The sequence below is a fragment of the Metopolophium dirhodum genome, chromosome 9 (assembly GCF_019925205.1).
Source record: "Metopolophium dirhodum isolate CAU chromosome 9, ASM1992520v1, whole genome shotgun sequence".
Classification (NCBI taxonomy): Eukaryota; Metazoa; Arthropoda; class Insecta; order Hemiptera; family Aphididae; genus Metopolophium; species Metopolophium dirhodum.
The window spans coordinates 25,889,168-25,916,898 of record NC_083568.1 but is presented as its reverse complement, the minus strand read 5'-3'; the positions used below and the strand labels follow the sequence as shown (position 1 = coordinate 25,916,898).

Genomic DNA, 27,731 nt, shown 5'->3' with positions numbered 1-27,731 from the left:
AATGTACAACGGTATATAGCGATTTATCACAGAATTTTTGATTAATTATTTTAGTCGTGACATTTATAGGTTATTAACCGATATATAATATAATATGTATATTTATATTATAATAGGCAAACGGCCGTGAACTTTATTTTGTAACACATTTGAAGAAACAAAAAAAAAGGTACATCGTCGGAGAGTAGAAAAAAAATTATAATAACAGATTAAAAAAAAAACAAACAATTATGTGTTAAAAACAAAAAAAAATAAAACGAAGCAAACAATATTATGACAATTAATAGAAACCATCGTGGCGATGAACATATATCGTTTTCAATTATATTTGTTTCAATAACAGTGTTTTTTTGTTTTTTATTTTTGCAAATTTACACTTGTCCCTAATAATAATATTATATTATATAATATTTACTACTATATATATATATTTGTTTTGCTAAGCCTAAGTTTGTTCGTTAAACATACAATATAATATATTATAATAATTTTATTAACCTAATAAACATCGTAATTAAAAATGTCTAAAGCTATAAGTCGATGATAATAATTATTAATATTATAATGTATATTATAGTCGTGAATCGAGAAACGTACGTTTAATTAATATCGTATATTATATTATTATTATATTTTATATATTATTATACGTAAACCTAAACTAACGCGCAAGTTTGAATAATAATATTTAATTTACTACCGGAATTATATATTATTCTAACCGGTCACTATATAATATGTATATTATGTTATATTATAAAAAAACGACTAGAATTTATTTAACTCGCGTGAAAAAAAAACGTTCGGCTTGAATGCCGTGAAGAAAATTATCCTCTCTACTATGAATATACTATGTAATATCGACTTGTCGTCATCGTCGTCGTTCTCGTCGTCGTCGTCGTCGTCATGAGTAACACATTATAATATAAAATTATGGACAGTTTAAGACCGACAACGACTTAGTCGCGTAATATCGACGAGATAAAAATATATGCAATAAAGGTAATGTTATATAATATATCGTCTCGGGCGTGAAACGGTTTCGAAGTTTAGTTTTGTTTTTGTTTTTTTTTTTTTTTTTAATCGATTAATATAATAATTATTATATAATGTATAATATATAATAACGTCCCATATGTATACCTAATGATCGATGAAATGTTTAATAAATTAACCCACCCCCCTGGAACAATAAAAAAAAAAAAAAAACGAAAAAAAATCAACAACAGACCGAAAGCGAGACGTATTATGGACGACTCAAAATATGTAAATGTATAGAATATATACATAAACATACTGTATATAATGTTAGCGGTAGCCGATTTAAAACGCATAATAAAATAAATTATTGTTATTACAATAAAAATAAATAATAAGTAAGCGCATAGACACATGATAGTATATAGTAATATTTAAGTGATACATTTTATGTATGTATTTTTTTTTTTACGTTTATATAGCAAAATTATTTTATAAGAGAGCAGTTATTCCGGCCGAGCGTCTGGGCCGAACGTTCGCAAACCACGTCTCGCACATTTGATAATATGATGATATCATCATTGTTACGGATAAGAAAACTTATGAGTGAGTGAGTGAGTGAGTGAGTATTATAATAAATATTATGAGTATAAATAAAACGAAAAAATAAGAAACTCAGACGACGAGCAATACACACGACAGCGGACGACGATATGGGGGCGGAGAAACAAACAATAAACACAAACACACGCACACGCACACACAAACACTGAAAAATATTATAATATAAACAAACACACACGTGGATATTGTACGTAGGTAATAGTTGTATTGTAGATCGAAGAGGGATGCGATATCACTCCGTGGGGTTGGGTGTAGGGAGGTCATCGGTGTTGGCGTCCGGCGAACAGTGCAACGAGTATAATAATATAATAATATATTATTATATTTAAAATATTTTATGCGCAAATCTCAACGATGGAAACCAACGGAGCGGATGACACTTTCGGTTTTGCGAATTCGACCCGGAGCACTGGTGTCGTCATTAATAATAATAATAATAATAATAATAATAATAATAATAATATAATATAATAATAAGAATAATAATAATAATAATAATAATAATAATAGTAATAATAATAATAATAATTATGTTCACAGAGGCATGGCATGCATATAGAAAGGATGGGTGTTGTGATGGTTGTGGTGATGGTCAAGCAGTGCGGGAAAAGGGAGCACAGTGACCTGTGCGTGGTTATTACCTGCTGGATACGAGAGTCCGAAACTAGGGTAACCCGAAAAACCTCGGCTAGAGGCGTAAGCCGCGTACGCAGCCGCCGGAAAACCTGAAACACAAACACACATACGTGATTAGTATATTATATACACGGGAAAATTGTTCAAAGTAAAACGATAACGATAACAATAACCGTAAAAATAACAATGATGATAATAATAATATAAACGCGCGTTGAAAACGGAAATGAGCGTATACGCGCCACTACATATAAGCCATAAGGTACCTATATCGTCCGGGAACGAACGCGTATAGGGTATATCATGATAATATATATTATATCGTTGCACGCCCGGAAGTTACGATGAAACGGCTAGACGTTTATAGCGTCGGCAGTCGGCATATTATATACAAATAATATAACATATTGTATACAGGGTGGTGGTCGCGATATGTGACGCAGGATGACGAGAATGACGCAATATTTATTTTATTTCAAATGTCGTATCTGCAGCACGAAAATAACCAACTACAAAAATATGCTAAGCCTTCGACGGACCGGATGTTGCGCGTGTTTGAGTTTGGAGAAGTCATGGAAAACACTAAATAGATCATTGTTGGTTTTTAATATACAAATACGGTAAATTTCGAACTGATGTTTTCTTTTCTTCGCTTTTTGTTACTATGAAATTGATAAAAAAAAAAAATCAGTTTTGTCATTAATGCAATAAAATATTTAATATTGACTAAACTATACTCCATATTTTATGTATTATAACATTAAAAGACATTAATAATATTATTTAACTAAATATGTACGCCTACATAATGAATATACTAAATATTATGTTCCTGCAGGACTTACGCGATAAAAAAAAACTTTAAAATATTATTTTAAGTGCACATTGTACTTAATTATATACGTTTGATGTTAATAGTTGAAACGTGTAATCGATTAAAGAAGCCCCTAAGGTAGTGGTAGCATTTTGATAGGAAATCGAGTATGGGGGAGTGAAATGCTTGAACAAAAACGTGTAGAGGGATGACATTTCACCCAACGTATTCCACTTCTTTTGTATACATTATAGAAGTCCATGAGCAATACACGTCATTCAAGTTCTCACTGCAGTCCGTTGACCGAACTTTCAATACTTTTGTCTAAATAATACAAAATATTATCAGGACGCGTTTATGTATGTTTCAAAACATTTGTAATTTTTAATAATTTAATCCGATAATATAGTTTGAGTGTTGCACAGCAAAATTCCATTTAAAAATAGATTATAAACACTCGTTAAAAATGCCCTTATACGAGTTAATTGTAATTTTGTATTATTTTAGGTCGTTATAAAATAATCATAATATCGAGAACTGCTAGCTTTTTCATTCGAATTATATTATATTCAAACTTGGAATGTATAATGTTTTGTTATACGAGTTGGGTGATTTATTGTTACGTCTCCCGCAGCAAAGCTCAAAACTATACATTTTATGAATGTGATTACATCTCCTCTTATTCCTTTTACGTCCAAATGAGATATTAATATCTCAATGAATTAAACATTTCTTAATTGTGCGTCGTTTAAATAATTGTCAGATTTTGTATTATAAAAGCAGATTTTTATAAGAACAAAATAAATAACGACATAAAACGCTACATAATTTGAATAAAATATATATATATAATATTATATAATATTAAAAAATAATAAACCAACAGACTTTATAATTTGTCCCGTTCTTAATTCCTCATTTCAAACGATTTATAATGATTAAAAAGTCTGAATACAGATGAAATCAACGAGCATTATAATATTATTAAAATCATTTAATACAAAAGTATCATACGAAAAAAATTAATATAAATAGCAGTATTTTAATTGCGAGACAAGCGATTTGGCTATATAAAATGTTTTACTATAGATAGGTAACTTACTGCATATTATAGTAGTTGAAAAAACTTTTAATTCGCAAGTATTGTTATGTAATCAAAAAATATAAGGTAGGTTTCGTTAAAAACAAACAAAACATTTTAAATATTCGGTTCGAAACGCGTGATGGTTCGGTCAGAATGCGATATTATAGAATATTTAGGTGAGTATAATTTTCACGTTTGTCGCGTGGCGAGGACAAATCAAAGTTAGTGGGACATCTATTCTAACGAACAACGATTTTCGAGTGTTTATCGGCGCCGGTTTTCAATGGAAGGATAATATTATTTCGCCGCCCCAAAATGTATATAATTATACATATATCGTGCACACTGTATACAGCATGTGAAGTACAGCTAATGTAAACATATAGGTATACATTATACACATATATTATATACAACAGTCTAGAAGAGAAACAGCAATAATAATATAACGTGAGCATCATAAATAATGGTTTTCGCACGATTTCGTCGGTCGCTGACGAGTGCCACCCACCCACCGACCCCGCACAAACGCACTCGCAGGGTATTTTGTATACCGAAGATTGATATCGCGAATTCATTATGGTGATTCGTCGTACCCGGTCGGATCTCGAGTATTTCTCTGAATGAGCGGAAATTCGGTATAAAAAGAGGGATGAATGTCAAATGTTTTTTCCCCTCCCTTCCATTCCATCCCTCAGCGCGCAACGCAAACGCGACAGTGCGCGGCTCGAGGGGACGATCATCTGTCTTGGCACTGTCGCGATGACTGTTTGGACGTACACGAATCCATTTGTCGGGCATACCAGAAAAGCTTCGCCGTATCCCTTCTAGTGCTTTGGAGTGACAAGGGGCTTAAATAAAAAAATAAAAAAAAAATGGAAAAATGGAAAAAAGAACGAGCCAGCGGCTGACGCAGTTATTATCCGTAATTAAAACGGCTGCGGATAAATGCATGTTTAAAAATAATATGTGTATATTTGGGATTTTCCAAATGTTTTCTCTCGAAACAAAAGAATATACAACATTAATATTATATTATGCATAAAATGTCATTTTTATTTTTTGCGAACAAACTATTTTTCGACAGATAAGGACCACGGCGATGGTTTGACACACAGTGACATTTTCGTACTGCGTTTGGTTGTTGTACGAAAATTAAAAGTTCGTACAGAATGTATATACTATTATAATATTATAGTTCTGACGGACGAAATTAATATAATTTTGTTTGTAAATTATTATGATTAAAATGAATCGTTTTGACGCGATACATATCGAACGGATTAATGAGAACTGCGACGACGGGAACGCCGGACACGATAAAGGAATTAGTCGTGTCTTAGAATAATTTGTTATGCGAACCCAACAGCGAGTGTCAGCCAGCCAGCCCAATTCACCCCTTACCCAGCCTGCATGTCCCTCATTTTACCACCCTCGTGCCCCCCTCCCAAACACTCATGGCTCGGTGCCGGTACGGACGAGGGAGACCATTTGTCATTGTCTGAACACACTTCCCTCCCCTACGACCATCCCTCAACCCGGAACTCCGTCATCATCCGACCAATCGGCCCTTCGCCTATATATAATAATACACATAATATATATATATATATATAGGTTCTCTATTGTGTCGCGGCTCCCATGCGAGCAGAGGGTAGAGGTAATGTTTATTATTTTGTAACGACGTTACACATCAGCCTTGACGTGTTACGTAACTAATGACGCTGAAATCGGACAGCAGGCCCCCCCTCCCCCGTTAAACTTTGTTCGATTAATTATATTCAGGTGTAAAAAAAGAGACTGCAACGATATAATATTAATAATAATAATATATAATACTATGGCGCACGCGAGATGGAAATGTAAAAAAAAAATACATATTTGTTTTGTATAAATCTATTGAAAGTAATTATGGTACTCACCGTCAGGCAAGGTCCCCAATGGCCACATAAAATCTAAAAAAATCAAAAAAAAATCACGCATATTAATATTTTAATATAACATAAACTATAGTTATTATCGGTTTAACATCATAAAATTATTCAATACAATTAATTATATTATGTTAAGAATATTAAATAACTCGTTTCGTCAATACAACATTCATCGTACAATTTATCAATCCATTTAAACGTGTGCATTTGAAACGTTTGGGTTTGTGATCAAATTTTTGGGACGGTATTATGGAGGATCACGCGGTGGTCGTTATTTTTCGAAATCGCATAAAATATTTTTGAGTGAGAGCTTTCAGGACTAAGCTAAACTATAATAAGACACTATGTGTTACATATATATATATATAATAATAATAATAATAATAATAATAAAATTAACATAATAATATTATAGTTTTAACTAAATTTCGAAGAACGTAAAAAAAGTTGAAAAAACCTAAGTCTAATGTTCTGCCAAGAACGAAAAATATTAAGGTATCTAAAATAGAACAATAATAATTTGAAAAATTTGAAGTTAAGTGTATATAAATAAAAAAAAACAAAAAAAAAACTGGATGACAACACTATATAGGTACGTGTTAATATTTTAGTATGACCGGAGGTGGTCGTATGGACACGTTTCAATGTATATAATTTTTTTTTTTTTTATCGTTTACTAAAGTACGGCCGAATTGGAAACCATTACACATACTGCAGTTTCCGATCCGGCTCGTTTTTATTGGGATGCATTACAATATAACCAATAACACTATCTATAAACACAAACAATATAATTTAGTCATAGAACGTATAAATATATAGTGATAATTACAGTGACAATGTCCGCTAAACATAATCAAAACTAATCCAAAAGAACCGCATAATAATATATTATAACGTCTTCGGTCTAATACAATATAATAATATAGTAATATAACGCTATTTATAGTATAAATCATGTATCATTATTCATTATGAATTACCGACGCTCGTTCGTGATTATCTATTTAACAATTATTACTATCGTAATGGATGGTCGTCAAATGCGCAGGTTATGGCTAATAATTATGTGTTGTTCAAAAATATCATGATATGTTCATAACCTAACATACAGATAATGATTTCATTTAATTTTGATCGCCTGTATACAAAATCCCCGGATCACATAACAAAATAATCGACAAGCGTTTTCCATTTCAAGGATCGATTTTCCTATTGAAAAACAGATGTGTTAATGTGACGTTTTAATAAGACTTTTGACCTTTTTGGGATATAGATATAGATATTTGTCGGGTGAAAATATTAACATCAACATTATAATAAGATTTGGCCACTCGCTTATTAAGTGAGGGGGGAAATGAAAACCATACTTCGATGAATTTATCATAATATCTTAAATGTATTGTTTAAGTTGTGTGTGGTACCAGTCGTATGATACATATCACACTATACGCATGCTGACCTACTCCTCTGGCACTTGGAGTAATAAAATATAAATCTTTTCTGCTTTTATTTAGCTTTGCGGTTTCTACGAAATCTCTCTGAACTAATGGTTCGGACGCGACCGGTCCATAGCGGAGCTGTCAGTGAAGCGAAACTATAACATCCATCCCGCGCGATATATTAAGCGGGCGAGCGGCCAGGCGAAGGGGAAAATATAGTTTATATATTTTTTTAAAGCGTCTAAAGAATATCGATCGGAACTTTGGCAAGAGCTTATAATGCCTCGGAAAACGTAAGCCGATTAATGTCGGACAATATGATGAAAAAATCCCATCAAACTGTTTGGTCCGTTAGGCGAGATTTTTTTATTTTTTTAATAAAAATCACGTTATATATCTCGTGAATATATAAAAAAAATAATAATAAGAAAACCGAATATGTAGTAGGTGCTTGGGTAGTGTGTCTTGTATTATCGACAAAAATTGGCACGAGGGTCTTATACAAAGCCGCAAAACCTACGCATTTTGATCACATCCATATTTTAGAAAAATCATTCTTTAACCAGTACCTTTTTTTTCACCAAACGAGCTGTATAATAATAAATAATGATAAACACCTAGAAAAGAATTACACAAATAAATACTTGAACGGAAGACTTAGATGTATTGATACACAAAATAATACTGCAGGAACAAATTGTTTAAAATAAACAATCAAACGATATTTATGTAGGTAGTACAATATTTATCATATACATGCTGAAATGACGACGTGGGGCCGAGATAGTAGAACATTCAACTACTTAATTATGTATAGTATAAAATTGTAGGTGCCTATTGTAAATTTAACGGTTTTTTTTTTTTTTAACAACTCGTGCTTAAAATGTTAAAGTGTTTCTGTAATGCCGTATTTGGTTTTTCAGTTTCGTCAACATCAGTCTGTCCGATAAGAATAGAACAAATCGACAAGTTCAAATGATTTTGAATAATATATTATACAATTTATACGTACGTCTGAGATCGTATCGGAAGGAAATTTATTATCGAATAAATAGCAAAAATGCTGTGACGTGGAAGACTTTACAGTGAAATTTTAGAACACCGTTTATAATATTGTATCTAACGAATCTCTATAAAAAATCTCAAAATATATTTCCACTATTATATATTCGAGTGCTGTGCGATATGATTATCATATGATATTATAGTACATTGTTGCGTGAATCGGTATAGGTAATGGTAATTTTCAAAATACTTGATATGTAATGGTTTCCAGTATTTAAATGTAGATAGAAATATATTAGATAGGTACTATTAAATACAAAGATAAACTTAGATACAGGTAATAGGTAATCGAGTGATATGATAAATTGTTTTGGAAATATGAATCGAAAGTTTACTCTTTCGAGTGTATATGATATTATGTTAAATTTCGATAGTTATAATGATATAGTTCAAAAATTAAACGTAAAAACGAGTTGCAGCTAAACGGGACATCAAACCACTAGCTACTGACTAAGTGATTACAAAATTATAATAAATTAATTTACAATAACTGTTTTTTTTTTATACATAAAACGTCACAAATAGATAATAATAATATACATAATATGTATGGTCTATACTACAGATATAATATATATATATATATATATATATATATATATATATATTGTTACAATATAATATAATAAATTTGTATATAGGTACAATATAATATTCTAATGTTGGATCGATATATAATTAATTGTCTATTCTAAACTCGTAAATGTTTCGTCATCATGATTACATGTTATATGTAATCGTTTGTCGAAAACCATTTTCAATGACGACGATATTATTACATAAATACCTACGCTACTGGAATTAGGTTAATATTGACAATAGCAAAAAAAAAAAACAATTACTTATAAACAAATACCAAGAGCAGGCCACATCAGACATAGTCAACTTACGGTTCTAGCACATCCATTTTGGTACCGGTATAACATAGGCCGCAAGAAAAAATGTTTGTATTTTTTCGCTACATGAGTCCCAAAGCTCTCCCGGATTAACACATTTGGCACAATTTTACCATCGAACACATAATATAATAATCTTCTAATATTTTTTTTTTTAAATTTTTTTCGTTATAATCATAGGACTCGGCTTGCGAGAAGAACAAAAACCAGTTTTGATCGTCATGTAATATTTACATTTTTATTTGAGGTTGTCATTGGCTAGGTTAGGTTAAAGAGTACTCTGAAACATCAGCCGAAAAGGATTTCTGCGGATCAAAATTGCTACAGTGTGGAAAGGAGAGAGAGGGTAGTTTTCATTGCGGCAAAGGGGTTGTGGTCGTTGCATACGTTTTTAATTTCAGGTAGGGGTGGTAGAGCGCATTAATTTAAAACGTTATTGGTATAGTGGCGGTCTGATAAAGGGCGGGAATGTCGGCGGCGCCGGGCACGCCCTGGACAGCGAACGCCAGACCTTCGGGGAAATTAAACGCGACCGTCTGCGGGGGTGGCTGTTGCGGCTGCGGGTTGCATACGGGCAACCGGACACCGGCAGCCGCGGCGGCCAGCAGACGTTTGCACGCGGCCGCCTGCTGCATCGCTCCGATCATCGGTAGCTGTACGAGCGACGCGGCCGCCGGCTGATGGTGTTGGAGGTGGTGGTGAAGGTGTTGCTGTTGCTGAAGGTGGTGTTGTTGCTGGTGCAGCTGCTGCTGGTGCTGCTGCTGTTGTTGGTGTTGGTGGTGGTGGTTATGGTGAAGGAGGAGGTGCTGCTGCTGCTGCTGCTGTTGCTGCTGACTGGCGGCCACCGCGGCGGCGGCCACCGACTGTTGCGGCAGCGGGTACGGTGCAAAACGGTAACCGATGGCCGCGGCCGCGGCGGCCGGCGTGGCCGCGATCATCGCACCGCCACCGCCCCCGCCACCCACGCCTCCCCCGCCAAAGCCAACGCCACCGCCACCACCCCCCAACACAGCGGCGGCCGTGCCCCCGACGACCCCGTGGTGTTGGTGGTGAAGCGCGCCGGACGGCGAACCACCCACCAGACGGTGGTGATGATGGTGGTGATGGCACACGCGCGACCCACCGCCGGCGGCGCATAAGCCCACGCCTGGTTTTTTCATAACAATAAACTCACCGTAAGTCCCGCGGCCAGCTGCTCGCGTTTTCGCCAGGTTGGCCGGCAGCATCACTTCCTTCGGTTGCGCCTTTTTACACTCCACCTGCAGAGGGAAAAAAACAAAAAAAGAAGAACTTCGTCAATATCATGTTGGTAAAAATAAGAAAAAATTAGCTAAAAGACATCCGTTCCCACTTTAACCCGGCATCAGTGCAAGTGAGCTTATTACAGAAATAATGTGATTTATTCCAATTTAATATTTAATGCGATCTATAATATTATTATATCTTACATTATAATATTATTATTGTATATCCCGCAGAAACAGTAATAATTATAACAGACGTGTCATTACATATAACATTATGTAACATAGTATTCTCGTCGAATAATTTATATTGCAAAATGGTTCTTGAACCCGATTCGTTAACATGGGGTATTTCATTTGATTTTAATTATTTATAACATTATTTTCAATATGATATTCTAATATACTAATGTACGTATTACGATATCCAAGCATGGGTAATATACTAATATATTATACCAACTACATTTATTTGAAATGTTTTACATTTAGAGTATTTTGAGCGTATATATTAATGAGTGATTATGTGCTCTTGTCTGTCCCCGAATGGGAATACACGTGAAATGAGTGATTTTGAAAGATATTATGGATTCGATGCTTTTAGAGGACCGATCAGTATAACCGATGACGAACGACCGAATGATTAATAACATACATAATACATCAATTTATTATGTATAAGCAAAATGGATTTTAGGCCTTTGACTGTTTTTCAATAAAGTTTTAGAAAAACGTAGTAGTAATATGATTTCACATATTATGATAGTAAATAACATATTGTTATAACAATGTTTGAAATCTCCGGCACAAAATATATGCAGAATAAAAAATTATTCGTTTCAATTTACTGCTAAAGTAAATGCAGCGATTTAATAACACGCTAATTATCAATTATTATTAAAGCGCCAAACGTTTTAATTAGAATCATTTCTGTGCACAAATAGTCTGCACTGACAATTTCTATTTTATGACATATATTATATAAACAGCCATACATGAGAATAATATTATGATTATCACGGTACAACTGCACATTTGTAATTAACTGGTGTTTGTTATCACACTATTACATAACGGCTACGGTATATATCAAGCACAACCCTTTGATTTTTCACATACCGCCCAGGAAAGATATATAATATAATATAAACACATATAGCGAGTTGCATTTATCACAAAATGGGACGCTATTACCGTTTTTTACGGTCGGTGAATAGATTTACGAGCAGCCCGCGATTACGTATAATATTTCCCAGAGCACCGTAGTGAAGTTCAAAAGTTAACGTCGCTTCGTACGAATAAAAAAAAAAAAAAACAATCGTAACACACACTGTTTAGGTCGGCATGAAGCGATATTCGTGTAATTATATTATTGTCATCATCAATACGACGATTATTCGTTATTGTTCGTCGGCGGCCGTAACAGCCATCGCCTTGCACGACTGCCACCGAAAACCAAACGATTTCCCGTATAAATGCAAGTAGTCTTTTATAGTGAAAAAAAATCGTACGACATGGGTAATATTGTGTATATTGCTTTGGTGTGCAAGACATCTATCAGTGGCTAATACATTAACCGTACTGTTCGCGTGAGTCTCTCGTTTTAGAAAATCATTCGTTTCTATAGCTCTCAGCGAATAAGATAATTATTATTATTATTTAGATCGATAATATTATTGACTTTATAATGATATTATCCTATTGTTAAATGACGGCATACGATGGAATGAACACTTGAAGCTCGCCAAAAAACCTGACACAAGAACAATCGTCGTTATTTTTAATCGTATTAATATTATATATTGTTATACTACACTCGTAAGTCGCAACTAGTGGGATTGGCGAAGAGTCGCTCGGTGACAATATAAAATAATATATTGTGCTTAAAGGTAACAACCGAGGTAACAGAACCATGGTAGTTATGAATGAGAAACCAAACCTAAACAGTATTGGCAGTATTAACTCGGTGCAGGCGACGACTACGATGACGTCAGTGTTAGAATCGTAGAGGCAAATTAAATTCAATGAGGATTATCCTCCCCGCGTCTGTAGTGTATAATATATTCCTATTGGCTAACACCACCACGTCCTAGACCACTTCCATCACTACTATCGATAGTAGGATACTACTACGTGGCCACTAAATAATTATTAATACCTATATAATAGTGTTGATATACACTGTTGAAATGATATTATTATATTATACAGAGTGATCCCGTTTATGAGGCAACACGAAATTTTCCGAGTCAATATTTGTGTTTTCTAAAAGTAAAAATAGTTTTATATAATTTTAAGTATTAATAATGCTAAATTTTGGCAGAAAACAATTATAATACTTTAATAACTTTTATAAGTGGTTTATTAAATAAAGTAATAAAAAAGTAGACTAATTTGTGAAAAAGTGAAGTTTAATAAACACTATCTTAAACTAGGTATCGCATAAATATATAAAAACTTTTTCCACTTAAAACCACAGTATGTATATTTACTTGGAAAATTCCATGCAGCCAGTTAAATAATATATAGATCACCCCGTATAACAATATGTACCGGATATTTATTAGTAGACATTTACCTTCACTATACTCCAACGACAACAATATACGTATACAACAGTTTTGCCAGACTATAATACATTATAATACGCGAATGATTGCGGCGATGACGATAATAATAACGTTCTGTATAACCACTGCCCGCCGATCGAGCGTGTACAAATAATAATAATATAATACTATCATTCATGCACATAATAATATATTACATTGTGTTTCTCGATCTATCCGATTATTATCCACGGTACACCGTATACTGTATACTCTATAATATGTATGGTCGAACCCTCACTCGTTGCGTCCAATGCTCTGGCAAGTGGCAACACACACACACACACACACACACACACACACAGACACACACAAACACTACAATGCATTATACATACGAACGACTGTCACGATATCAAAGCGGTGCGGAGTATACGACACGCGCGAACGTCCCTATACCAATGCGGATAGCCGGTTTGGGATCGAGCACACGCAATGACGTCGAGTGTGGCGAGTGTGGGGGAGGGGGGGGGGGGGTAAATCATCATTTCAAAAGAAAGTTAACCGACGCACTGAAACGGTAAAATGAAAACGAAAAAAATAAAATAAAAACCTCTAGCCGGAATGAGGTTTTAAAAGTAAATATTTTATTGCGGGGGTAGCTTTTAATAACAGTTCTACCACGATTCGAGCAAACCATAATAATACGTATATACTATACTGTATATAATACGTATAATATGGCTCTGCCATCTATCATACGTGAATGCGACACGAGCCCATTATTCACGAAATCCCTCCCTTGTTCACTCACTCTCTCCGTCTATTTCTCTTGCAATATTATATATTATACATACCTATTTGCGCATTAAGAAAAAATATAATGAATGTTCGATGGGCGATTCGACGGTATTGGGACGAGTTTTTTCGCAAATGCACTCCTTAGTTTCATTCCATACAATTCACCCTCAGATTAGATCGAAACATATTATATTGTACGCATAGTATTCTCTACACCTAATTCGACGCGAATTCTATTTTCCTAAATGTGTGAAAATAAAAACGAAATTCAAATACGCGGAATCAATTATTTAATTTTATAAAAACAATAATTGTTATATAATATTATGTGAGTAGGTTTATTATTGTGATTTCTGAGATATTATCCGGCACAGATAATTATTTCGGACATAGAGATCCTGTCTCGGCTCAACCCCCCTCCCACTACGAACACGTATAAACACACACACGACCCATTATGTGTTCGGCCTTTTTACGCGTGCGTTTTGTTCTCGCGAGCTATTGTATTTACTAAATTATATATATATATAAATATGACTATCACGATGCAAGCAAATGAGAAAAACAAAGGACTGAGTGCGATAAAGACGCTTATCGTATCCATTGAATGTCGTTCTAGTCATTTGCAGTTATTATTATTAGTATTATTATTATCATTATTATTATTATTATTGTACGTTGTTGTAGAACAAATGGGCAGCTAAGCAGAGTCCATTATTAGAACAACTTAAGAGTCATATTTTCCAAGTACAATATTTATTGGAATATATTTTATTGGTCACTCGCACCGATCGTTTTCACATATGAAACAGACACCCATGGTAGTCCATTTTTTTTGTTATAATTTAATATATATTTTGTTATTAAAAATTCCCTGTGAAAACAAATTTGTATCGCGTTCGATTATGGTAGATAAATGTCCGAACGAAATCTGCTAAATACGTTGCAACGGTGTAAATCAGATCGTGATTGGGCCATGTACAACAGTATTTGAAGTAAACAATATACATTTTTAGAATAATTTTCTTTATATATATATTTTATTTTAAACATCAAAATCCACATGGAAAATTATAGTTTTTGCCATTTCAATGGATCCCCCTGTATATTATAACACGTTATTATATGCATATAGAGACTACGCCACCGCCCCAACGATAGCCACCCACCCTTCTAAATGAGTTTTGTAACTCTCGTATACATTATTAATATAAGCTCACCAGGCGCTCTTAAAACGATATGGGCGACTTTACTACAGCAGTTCAATTATTCGTGTAATATATTGATATATATTATATATTACGGTTCACGAAGCCCTCGCAATACCACGACTGTCGTATAATAATATACGGGCATTATAATACGCCATGCACTATCCCATTACCATAGTACACAACAACTTAAGATATCCTACCATTAAATACGTGTGTGTGTGTGTGTGTGTGTATTCTGTACCTAAGTTAATTTCGTAATGATATAATTTCTTTTTAACTCTATAGTAGCTCATGTATAATAACATTTTAATCAGAATCAATTAAATTGTAATTATTATATTGTATACTGCTTATCAAAAGTCACGAATATTTTATTAATTAAGTTCGATCGAAATCTAATCAAGCTATAATTTATTACATTAAGAGATCGATATTCGATACTATTTAAAACCATGGATTTTTGTTTTTTTTTTTAGTTTTTGGAATTTTCCAATTGTTTTCTAGAAATTACTAAGATGATGTACGATCTACAAAAATAATAAATATATTGAAACGATCATCCTTGAGGATTTCATCGTTTAAAAGACGGAATATAATTATGATATACAGCTATCGACAGTATGTTGTCAAAATTATTACTTTAAAAATTGTTTTCGTTCAGGTTTTATACAACTTTAAAGTTTAAATATTATAAACAGTCTTGAAAATTGTCATTTGACATAGTCTTTTAAGAGTACTTGGAACATTTTGTGAGTAAAAATGTCAGTTGACATTTCTATTTTAAAATAAACAAAAATATGTACTACATCTTCATACATACATAATGATTATAGTAAGTTATTTAACAATTATTTAGGTTAACCGTGAAAATCACCTCATCGCCGTCGACTATTTTCCAACTGTGCGTAAGTTGTTTAACTTGATTTTAACTCGTTAAAAGAAATTTGTTATTTCCAGATAAATAAACAATTCTTACGTTACCGGAACGTCCCTAATGTGTGCGAGTTACTTGCATTATAAATAACTGGAGCGATCCCATACATTTCATAGAAGACAAGTCGGGGGTGGTGGAAATGAGGTCAACATTACGTTTAATATTAACAAACAAACACACTCACACTCACACACCTACACATCACCCCCCGATGTATATATTAGTATACATCATATTTATTCCCCAAACAGGGTTATAGTCATTAGCAAAAAAAAAAAATTTTTTTTAAAAAAACAATAATAATTTAGTAATTTTTTTTATTTGTGCACACGCTATCGTCTCGCTTGAGTATAATCTACGTGCATATATATTTATGTGTGCGCATAAAATGCCTATATATACATAGGACATGGTCGGGAGTTGTGTCAAACGGGAAAGATTAATTAATTTCAACTCGATCGGGGCGCGTCGATAAGGTCTCCCCACGTCCCCACTTGTTCGGCGATCCTCATCCTATCGGCCTGGCAGCAACGCGCACCTAGTCGACCATATCGGTGGCGTTGGCGGTGTAAAATTAAATTAACCCTTCGAAAAACATTAAAGCCCAGACATTACATTAATTACCGGAAAACAATTAATAGCGCACATTAGCCCAGCCTGGACCAACGGTAAGCGCGCGCGTGTGTGTGTGTGTGTGTGTGTGTGTGTGTGTGTGTGTGTGTGTGTGTGTGTGTGTGTGTGTGTGTGTGTGTGTGTGGGTGGGTGTAATATGCATAACACCCTCTGCATCACGTCCAGCCTCACACCGTCATTGCCCCTCACGCCACTTAAAACGGACGCCGTTTTGTAGAGATTAAAACAATTCCACCGAGACTCGAGATGATGGGATGGGCGGGGAAAAAAAACAAAAACAAACTAAAAAAAATAAAATAAAACTAAAACAAAAAAACGACAACGACTTCGCAGTCTAGCTTTCCACTAATACCACGCAGGGTTGTTACAACCCTTTCCTGAAGATTACAGCCATCCGGTGGCGACCGTACTCGATCTTCGTGGTTAATGCTCTTACGCATTAATAACTCGTTACGGAAAATATATTGTACTTTAGCTTTAATTTTTTTATACTTTCTTTCAACCCCAGAAGCACCACACACGCGAAGCACGGTATCACGGGGGAGAGGCATTCTCAGTCGATGACAATGTACGAAGAATTCCGATTTGAAAGAAAAAGTATGAGAAAAAACGGTAACCACTACTTTGACATCCGGTTCAAGTAGTTTTTATTTATTTTTTTTTTTTTTTGTATACATAATATTATATTAAAATATGTGCACAAGATTTGTCTCTATATTATATATCATACGTGATCACAAAATTGTTTTTGAACTCCTCTCCATTGCATTGCATTCCGCCTATATTGCCTCTATTTAACCCAAAGTCAATAACTGGAGAGGAGGAAGACTACTTTACATTGGAAGTACGTATCGGAGTTCCATCACCACCACCACCACCACCACCGCCGTCACACATCAATCGGATATTTAGATGCGATACATGTTTATATATAGATAATATGTATGCATTATATAATGGTATGGGATTTGTGTCCTACCGGACATGAAACGGTTTTCAAAATGGATTACATTATGTCATATTATAATGCGGAAAGGCTCGCGTATTTGTCGGGAAGACGACCACCGATATAGATAGGAGAAGACCGTGCATTTATATATATTATATATATATGGACGAGTTCTCTGTAGTGTAAAGCTATCTGTTCCCCGCAACGTTACAAATGATAGCTAATAGAAATATATAATCGGATCGTGCGCTCGCACGTAATGTTATTTGTGTTTTTCTCGGAAACTAAAAAATTTGGTTTCTGGGGACGACATATGCATATATATGTGTGCATGTCAAGACGTCTATATAGTAAGCGATCAAACGCGACATTTTCCCCGAACAATATTCTGGTTGCGGACAGAGTGCAATTATTATTACTCAGCGAACGCGCAGCAATATGCAGTTCGTTTTATCTTTTCCCGCGTGGAGCCACGAGAACAATTATTTCAAAAGTCAGACGTAACTTGACTGAGATACAAGGAAACCCACCACGACGACGGAGTATACTACACGCAAGTAGATATTTTTTACTTTAACATTCCGGTGGTACAAAGGCACGCGTATTATTATACATGGTAAATTATAATCCACCCACGTGTGGATATGAATAACTGCATACAAAATGCTTGTAGAGTTCTTCGTGTAATAATTCTTTCAAAGAGAACGGAAACCGGAAGATACGACAAAAAAGGCAAGTAACTAACGAATTACACTCTGTAGGTATTTTGTCGTACGTAGGTATTCAATCCGCCGACCAGCACCGAAAGCGCAATTAAGTCTGCAACATGGAGGTCGGTAGGTAGTTTATTGTAATGAATAAAACGAGGCGCGCAACGTGATGTGTATCGTGCGCCCGGTTATTTTAGATACCGAGCAAAGCTATACAATAACCCACGATTATATAATATGCAAGTGGTTTTACATTTTGCGAATAAATTCGTTCACTTACACTGGTACCAAAGCACTAATGGATAATATTCTGAATAATTCGAATGAACATTGCAATTTTTCCGAAAATAACGAAAATTCCAAATTTTCAATCGAGTTTTCATAATATTACATCGTATAAATTGAAATATCGCATGTTATAACATTAGTATGTTATTATATCGTTCATCGGTGACATAGAAAACGTGACGCCCTATATTATATCATTTTGTGCCGTCCTAATGCGTATGTAATCAGCGTTTTGTTTCTGCGCAGTGTATCGTAATAATTATACGGTATCTATTACGCTGCAAGAATCTAATGTACCATTTAATACTTTCCACCCCGGTAAAATTAAGATATTATGATAACATACAATATTAGAGATGCGTATAATAATTGAAAAGACAATTTACGGTATTAATATTATAATTTCCATTACGTAGATTTATATTTTAAGACACACGGCTTTGAGATGATAATATTATAATATTATAGATGAATTAAAAAAATTGTACATTAAAAATGTATTATAGTATGTTATGCATTTATTATCGAACAGTTAGATAACACAATTAATTTAAATTCAGATAATTTCATTTTATATGATATTTCGTCATACAATAATAAGTGCATAATATTATATACCTAATACAACATTTTAACAACTAAAATTGTATTATTCAGTATGCCGATTGAATGATGGAAAAAAAAACGGTAATAAGGAAAAAAAAAGTGATGAAATTCTGATATTGTTATATTATTATGGCATTGTAGTATAAATAGAAAAACTCACCATTTTACTGTTGATTTCGTGGAAATGTATTTCGCAGACTTTATCTACTACGTCTTCCGAATGGAAAGTCACGAAACCGAAACCTGTAAAAAAAATTTTATATATTTAATAAAAACACAATATATTATAATATCCATAATGTATATGGGTACGTTGGATGAGCATTAATATTATGGTTGAATAACAGTAAATTATAATGCAGGCCGGTAGACGAGGTAAATATAAATAAATAATAATAATGTTCGGCGCGCGGCGTTCATATAATATACCAAGACTGTTATGGACGTTATTAATTTATAATTTTAGCATGTCAATAAAACCAAACTGAAAAAAAGTTCTTGTAAATAATACGCTGTAAAAATATTTTGAAAGGTAAAAAAAAATAACGATAAAAAAGGGGAGCGATAATATTATTATATTTCAAAACAAGTGATGAACTCATACGAGCATAACGTGGTCGATGGGCCACTGGATCAAGTCCGGGTGAACCGCTGCGACGGCTCAAAAGTTGCGCGCCTCGAACACACTACACACTACACCACAATCATAATCGTAGTAATAATAATAATCACAATAATCGATATTAATTAATTATTCCAATTTTACCGCACCGAAGCATATTATTATATTATAATAATATACGGACGGCGGTAATCTCGGTTTCTCGTTGTATTCCCACAACACCGACGATAAAGCGGTTAATTGAATTGTCGTTATACACCATATAAATTAAGTCACGAATATTGCGACCCTTCGCGTTCTATGCAAATTAGCTAAGTGGCTTATATTATCCGCGTTAAGAGCTGCGTGCGCGGTGCAGCGGCGTTTGGGCACGCTGCTGCAATATAGAATAATAATAATTATAATAATCATAATAGTAATAATATGACTATTGGTATGTGAGTGTGTGTGTGTGTGTGTTCCGAATGCTCGAAGCCAATACGTTAATCATTGGACTTAAATACTATTAAACTATAAAATATACTGGTTTCATAATATTATAATTATAATAATAAAACATTTTAAAAATGTGATGGTTAAAATAATTACCGTAGTCGATATTAATAATATAATACATTTAATAATACAATTTTTTTATTGAAATTCTACGGTACGCCGGCGCGTTGGATAGGCAAATCAACAGCACTCATGCATTGCATTCGATTCCGGTGAACCTTACTAAGGTGCTACGGTGCTACGGTAGTGTACTACTGCAAGTAGCTTTTAGAATACTATCATTATTACATCAGACGAGATAATGATTTTATATATTTTGAAAAAAATACGCATGATCGCTATACTTAATATTATTATATAATTACTATGCACGGAATGCGGTATGTTATTTCCTTACCTTTGGCGTCGTATTATTATAATTAATATAATATTATTATTGCAGCTAGAGAAATATTTTCGAAAATAAAAATAACTGCGTATAAAAAAATAATGAATAAAAGCATATTTTTGTAATAACTACGGTGGTTGAACTTCGGCCTGAGACTCCCGCGGTGTATAATATAATACGATTTGGACACGACGACGTCGTTATGTTTACACCTCTCGCGACGTTTACAGCATTAAAATAATTATTGTTGATAAAATATTATATTCTGTTATGGGTTACGAAAAACACATTAAAAACAAAATGTAGTTATTCGTTATAAAAATAATATTTATTAAGTTGCGAGTTATAATATACTTATATAGATATAGATACTAAGTAATTAAATGCATTTATTGACATATTATGATTTGTATTATGTTTAAGGTCAATACTTGAAACATCAAATCGTTGGAATGCGTGATTAATATAATTAGAACCCACTTAAATTCATTGACTGTACGACCAAATTTATGATGTGGTATTGCACTATTGCGCTTATGGAATTCTGCATTACTTTGCAGGTCTTATTTACGTTCGATTATCAAATCGAACCTACGTATTTAGTGTCTCATAACTTATTATTATTATTATTATTATTATTATTATAAACTTCACGGAATGGCGGTTTGAGCTATGACTCGCGGAGTCGTCAAAACGCATCTTCGCGGTCGTAATGCGATTTCAAAACACACGTGCGCAAATACACCGACCGAGTTTTGGCAATTAAACTTATTTAGCTAATCTCGTTTCGCACCACAACCTCGTTAACCAATAGACAAAACTTGTTATTAGTCAGTCACGGAGCATAGAGTTCTTGGGCGCGCGCTTCTTCGTATACTTGGTTCGGTTCCAAATGTAATTAAGTTTTACGTTTTGCCTACCCTCACCCCCCCCCCCCCCCCCACACCACAATTACAACCATTCCCGTCTCGCTCTCTCACCCCTATATCACTTACATCACACATATTATTATATATTTTATTTGAAGAGACGTCTCGGAGAGATAAACACTAATTTGTTTCTATTGTTGTTTTATTTTTTTTGTTTTACAAAACCGAGGGCTGGCAACGTGTACGCAGTAATATAATATAAATTATAATATATTCGGCGCACGGTTATAATATTGTATTATAAATTATACGCGAGATCGTTTGAATTTTCAGTTACAAAACTGACTTACCTACCTTATGTTGCGTTATCCAACCACCCCAGCCCCATCCCTAATATTATATAATACCGCGAACGCGCTGTGTTTTTTGGATTGGGATACTTTATCGTTTCCGTTTAACGACATAATATATAGTGGGTGCACAGACGAACCTTTGAAGTTCGGTTAATGCTGTTCGATCGTTTAACGGCCGTAACTTTGATGAATATTTTAAATATATATGTTTCCGTCCTAATGGCAAATGGCTGAAGAAAATACGGTTGACGGATAAAACACACATACGTGAGTCCACATCATATGTATAATATATATAAAAATATATTACCTTCCAATTTGTCTGTATGTATGATTATGTCCAAGAAATGAATAAAACAGCGAATTTAAAGTCGTTCTGCAGGTAAAAGTGGAAATTAAAAAGAGATTTAAATTAGAGTGGAAGAAAAATGTATATCGTCACCGTTGTCTAAAACGTATTCCATCAAAATAATATAGTATCATACAATTTCATAATCGTAATTATTGAACTGTGAATAAAGATAAAGGGATCACATTTAAAAAAATTTCATTACACATAAAATGTTTATTTTTACACATGAAAAGGCGCGTTGTATGTAATATTTCAGGCTTGCATTTGTAAAGAGTTTTCCGACAAACGATTTGTTGCGATAGTCTCAAAGGATTTTATTAAAAGAATAAATGAAAAGAAAAACTCAAAGGATTTTCGTTTTATTTGGTTTTTGACGCAATTCGTTTCGGATTAAAATTGATCCAGACGTCATACAAGGCACTAGTTAAAAGTTGCGCTCTAAAGGATATTAAACACTCATTGAAACCATTCTCAGGGGCTTTCGAACGGTGCAAAAAAAAAAATATGAAGTGTACGTTTCTTTCAATATTATACTTTTCCCATTACCGACGCAAGAATTTCTTCCGTGGATGTGAACGGGAAATTATGTGCTAGAAACACAGGACTTAACCAGCCGTGGATTCCATGGCTAAAAACTTCATTTTTTCTCCCTTATAATTTACTAACTAACAATACTAAAGCAATTAAAAATTTGTTAACCGTAAGTACATAATTTACAGTATTAAGTCTTAAGTATAACATAATATTTGTACTTAATTTTTTTTCATATACCTTGGTACCTAAATACATTCTAAAATGTTTATTCTGAAAACAAACCCGATCGAATTATATTTTTTGCCCAACAATAATAATATCTATAATATAGGTCAAACATGTATGATGAATGATATTATGCGCATAACTCGAAACATTATAATACATTATGTAAATTACATTACACCGTTATCTTTCATAGGTAAACGTATATAGGTACATTATTGCTGCCTAGATAACAATTTGTAACAAATAATTGCTAAATAATAAAACCTAATATTTTATGCTAACTGTAGTTATGTGCGAATACTATTTCCAAATAAAATTATATTGCACATGCATCAATGAAATTATATATTTCAGAATTTAGTGTGATAATGTATTCTGATATGCATTTTCATATTAAAATCAACTAGGTAAAACTCAAAATAACGAATCACGATAATTTTGATACATGTAAAATATTTAATGAATAATATTCTAAATCATAATTATGTTTACTTTATACATATAATATTACGTGGTGGCACCGAGTCTATATGCGTTCGAAGCGGAGCATTATTTACTAAACCAAATATATATTTTTTCATCGTGCAGAGATGTTCTCGGTGAATTTGTGCGCGTTTTTATTTTAATTTGTTTGCAAACGCGTTAAGGGTAACGAGCGCTCGACACGATATACCCGCAAAATGGACTGACGAAACGATTATTATACAAGCTACGCAAGAAGTGTCTAGTGAAAAAAAAAAGAAGAATCACCTGCATTATATTATACGGGTAAGCATTATATAGGTATCTACGCGTATTTATAAAACACAGTCTGAGGTCTGTCGCACGCCGAGTCTAAGCATCTATGGCGGTGTTTGAGAAAGCGGCGGTGGTCCGTCATTGTGTTCAGTAAAGTACGAGTGGACGGGGTAGGTGTACGAAAGGGGATGAAACGGACCAGACGGACGATTATTCGAGAGATTCTATGCGGGAGGTAAACGACGCCGATTAATCGTCTGAACTGATGAAAATAAACTACTGACGAGTATATATAGGTATATGATACCTGGGTCGCGGTCGTGGTAATAAAAGTCGAAGAATTAACCGTCCGGGACAATGGGTGCAACTACGCTCGCGGTTTTAATGAGAACGTTTAACGCTTAGAAGGGGTAGTGAAGGTAGCTGTGGTGGTGGCGGTAGTGTTAGCTAGTGCTGGTGGCTGTAGCGAGCGGTAATAAGTGGACGACATTGGCTAAAAACTAAATACGAAACTACGAAATTTGAACAGAGCCGTCGAGGGCCCGCAGGAGAAGAAACTTTCAAAGTTCTCTTATTATTCTACAAGTTGTGGTATAGGCATGTATAATATATACACATATTGTTACAAATGTATAACAGCGTATATAAAAAAATCAATAAGATAATAACACGCTGCCGAGTCACTTAGGCGCTAAATAGATAAATACTATAAATTCACATTTTGGTCCATAACACAACATTGCAATTGAGGTAAAAAAAACGTATTTGCGTAAACGCATATTATGGTTTTTCGTCGGTCAATAAGAAGCTTAAAAATGCAATGGACGGAACGATAATATTTTTATTTTTGTTTTATATACAAAGCAAGAACCATATGTCGAAGTTTTTGTGCTTGAGCCAGATTCAATGCGTTAAATAACAATATAGGTAATAACGGAATCCTTTTGGATTTTAATCGAGAATAACAATAGTAATTATATGTACGTTCGGCAACCACGCACAACGCTTCTGTACTTTTACTCGCATTATTCATTAAACGGTGAAATTTTTCACTCAATGCACTCGAGCGGGATGTATTTTAGACATATTATATTATAACCACCAAGTTCGTAAATATGGTTTGTGAAATTCGAAAAATTGTGGAAAACGCACGATGATATTTCATCATTATAATATATTGGGGTATTGGGAACCGGAGGTTTTCGATTTCATGGCGAAAACGATACGGGTTTCCGAGTGAAAATAAACGCCCCCGACTCAATCGACCCCAGCCCCCCTCCCACTCTATAACCCCCGGACTTGTACGGGCACACGACGACCATAACGGACACCCATAGTAATAATAATAATACCGATAGGTACTTCGTTTGCATTTCGAAAGGGTTCGCGTACACGGTCGTAACTCGTAACAAACATAATATATAATATCATGTACCTACTATAATATATATATACACCGCACAGGTGCACATATTACAAATTAATACGATACACCTATAATATATTATGCATATACTGCTGCTACGTCGGTAATATTATTACACACGCTGGTCACGGTAAAGATTTCGGAAACGCGAACGTGTTACGCACGAACGTTCGGGTCCCCCGGAAACGACGATAGCACGCGCTCTGCGCCTTCCGCCACCGGACCACCCCTTTCCTCCCCCCCAAACACACCTCCACCGCTCATCGTTTGGCCGCACGCGGGCCGATTTTTTTCGGAAAACTACAGAGTGCTTATTTAAGGGGCGGCGGCGGCGGCGGCGGCGGCGGCCTTTCGTGCCGGAACGCGTGTGCGTGATAATTATTATTTCTACCCCGACCGCTGTATATGTTTAATAAACGTATAGGTAATATATATTATTATTATTATATAGGTAGTTTATTGCGTTGTAAACGTGGCCGTATCCATTTATATATATATACCGTATAGTAGTTGTCGACGACCGTGTTTTTAATCGTAACCTTTTAAATAAAACATCGCAGCTATATAATATGCGAACGGGCGCGCGCGCGTGAGTGTTATGTATATATCATACAGCTACTATAACATCGCCTTTCAGGTAAACGTATATACATATATATATATATATATGTATATACACCTTTATGTTTAATTATAATATATATATATATATATATATATATATATATATATATATATATACTATACCTGCAGTAACTGTTATACTGCAACGACGCGACGTGCGCCCACTCATGTTAATATTATATATCCTTTACGACCGCACCGTCATCACAAATGCCGTTCCCCACGCCACCATACCCTACGGGAATCACCGTTAAGCGCACGCGTGTATGTGTATACTGTCGGGAAATTTAAATAACGGCCGGATGAGTGCTTGGCGTGCCGAGTCCGTGTTTTACATTCGTATGGCCCAATTAGAGATATTCCGTCGAAGAGGGGATAACGGGGAGTGAGACGTACAACACACGTATATATATTATTATTCTCGAGGGTATGTATAGAATGTGTGTGTATGTTAAATGTCAGTGTTCTTACGCGAAAGGGTGTCTTAAAACCTTTTTAACGAAACATGGGATGCATATAAGACCTGTTATACTGTCTGAAGGTTCACGCGCATCCAATAACGCACTCGATGATATATACATATTTGTTTGTATTAACACAGCTCCTGTAGACGCACTAAATTCGAAACTAACCACTGATGACGAATATACAATATTATTACAATAATGTTCAGGGCTTTGATAATGTGCATTTGAATAGATAGGTATATACTGTGTACAGGTACCTACACGAAAGTCGAAATTACGTTTCACTTATTTGTTGCGTTTATCGCAATGCTCACGAAACACGATGTGCATATCATAACAATAATATGATACGTGTTTAAAAGTGCGGAATCGAACCGTTTGGCGATAATACCAGTGTTTGCGTAAAATATCCCATTAAACACAACGAGTAAAACGGTAAATACAACGATTACGTTGCAATAAACGCTCGGTGTACACGGTCACTGCGAAAAGTGTGAAATCGTGACAAAAAGATAAATGTAAAACAAAATACTTCAAAGTAACAGCTACATACGCGTTACGGGAACGTATTCCATTATTAAATTCACAGATTTAAACTTGCGGCATTCGTTATTGCGGCACTATGAAAATAGAGCTACACAAAATATCAAAGACGTTATAGATTTAAAATAATAATTGTATAAAAAAAAAGACATTTGTAAGTAAATAATTTATTTTGTTTACTACAACCCATATAACAATGTTTTAGTAAATATTATAATTGTAGCTTATAGATTTTTTGAAAAGCTCATGACATTATAATATGATTATGTGCGTTATTATGATTTTAAATTGCAAATTTCCATAGAACGTTATTTGGAAAAAATTAGTAGATGGATGAAAAATTAGCACTGAAATAGAAGTAAGATGGTAAAGTCCCCCCTCCCCCCTCATCGATCACAGTTAAATTATAAAATTATACGACATAAATTAAATATATTATATAATCTCGGTACAGTGGATTTATAATTTTACAATGAAATAAGCGTTTATTTGAGTGCATTCGCGGTGGATTGTTGATTTATGCAGTTATATATTTTTATGTTTTTTTTTTCAGTTTTATAATGCCATCAAAAAGATAAGGGGGCGAAAACGCGGTGTGAGGGCAATTATTTAGGAGTGAGAATCAAAGTTGTGGATGTCAGTTGCACGACGAGGCGTTAAGAGAGCGACTTTGGCAGTTTGGTGCGGAGGG

The 27,731-nt window shown here is 34.3% G+C and overlaps 1 protein-coding gene across 11 annotated transcripts in view; it reads right to left on the bottom strand.

The window, feature by feature from the left end:
* LOC132952934 (RNA-binding protein Musashi homolog Rbp6) overlaps positions 1 to 27,731 on the bottom strand; it is a 401,189-nt gene that overhangs the window by 35,914 nt on the left and 337,544 nt on the right. For all 11 annotated transcript variants that reach the window (XM_061025455.1, XM_061025453.1, XM_061025459.1 and 8 more), the window contains 4 exons: positions 19,562 to 19,644; positions 10,648 to 10,732; positions 6,059 to 6,091; positions 2,244 to 2,327 (listed from right to left, as the gene is read on the bottom strand). In XM_061025455.1, the coding sequence (XP_060881438.1) occupies positions 2,244 to 2,327; positions 6,059 to 6,091; positions 10,648 to 10,732; positions 19,562 to 19,644 (285 nt within the window). The remainder of the gene's footprint in view (positions 1 to 2,243; positions 2,328 to 6,058; positions 6,092 to 10,647; positions 10,733 to 19,561; positions 19,645 to 27,731) is intronic.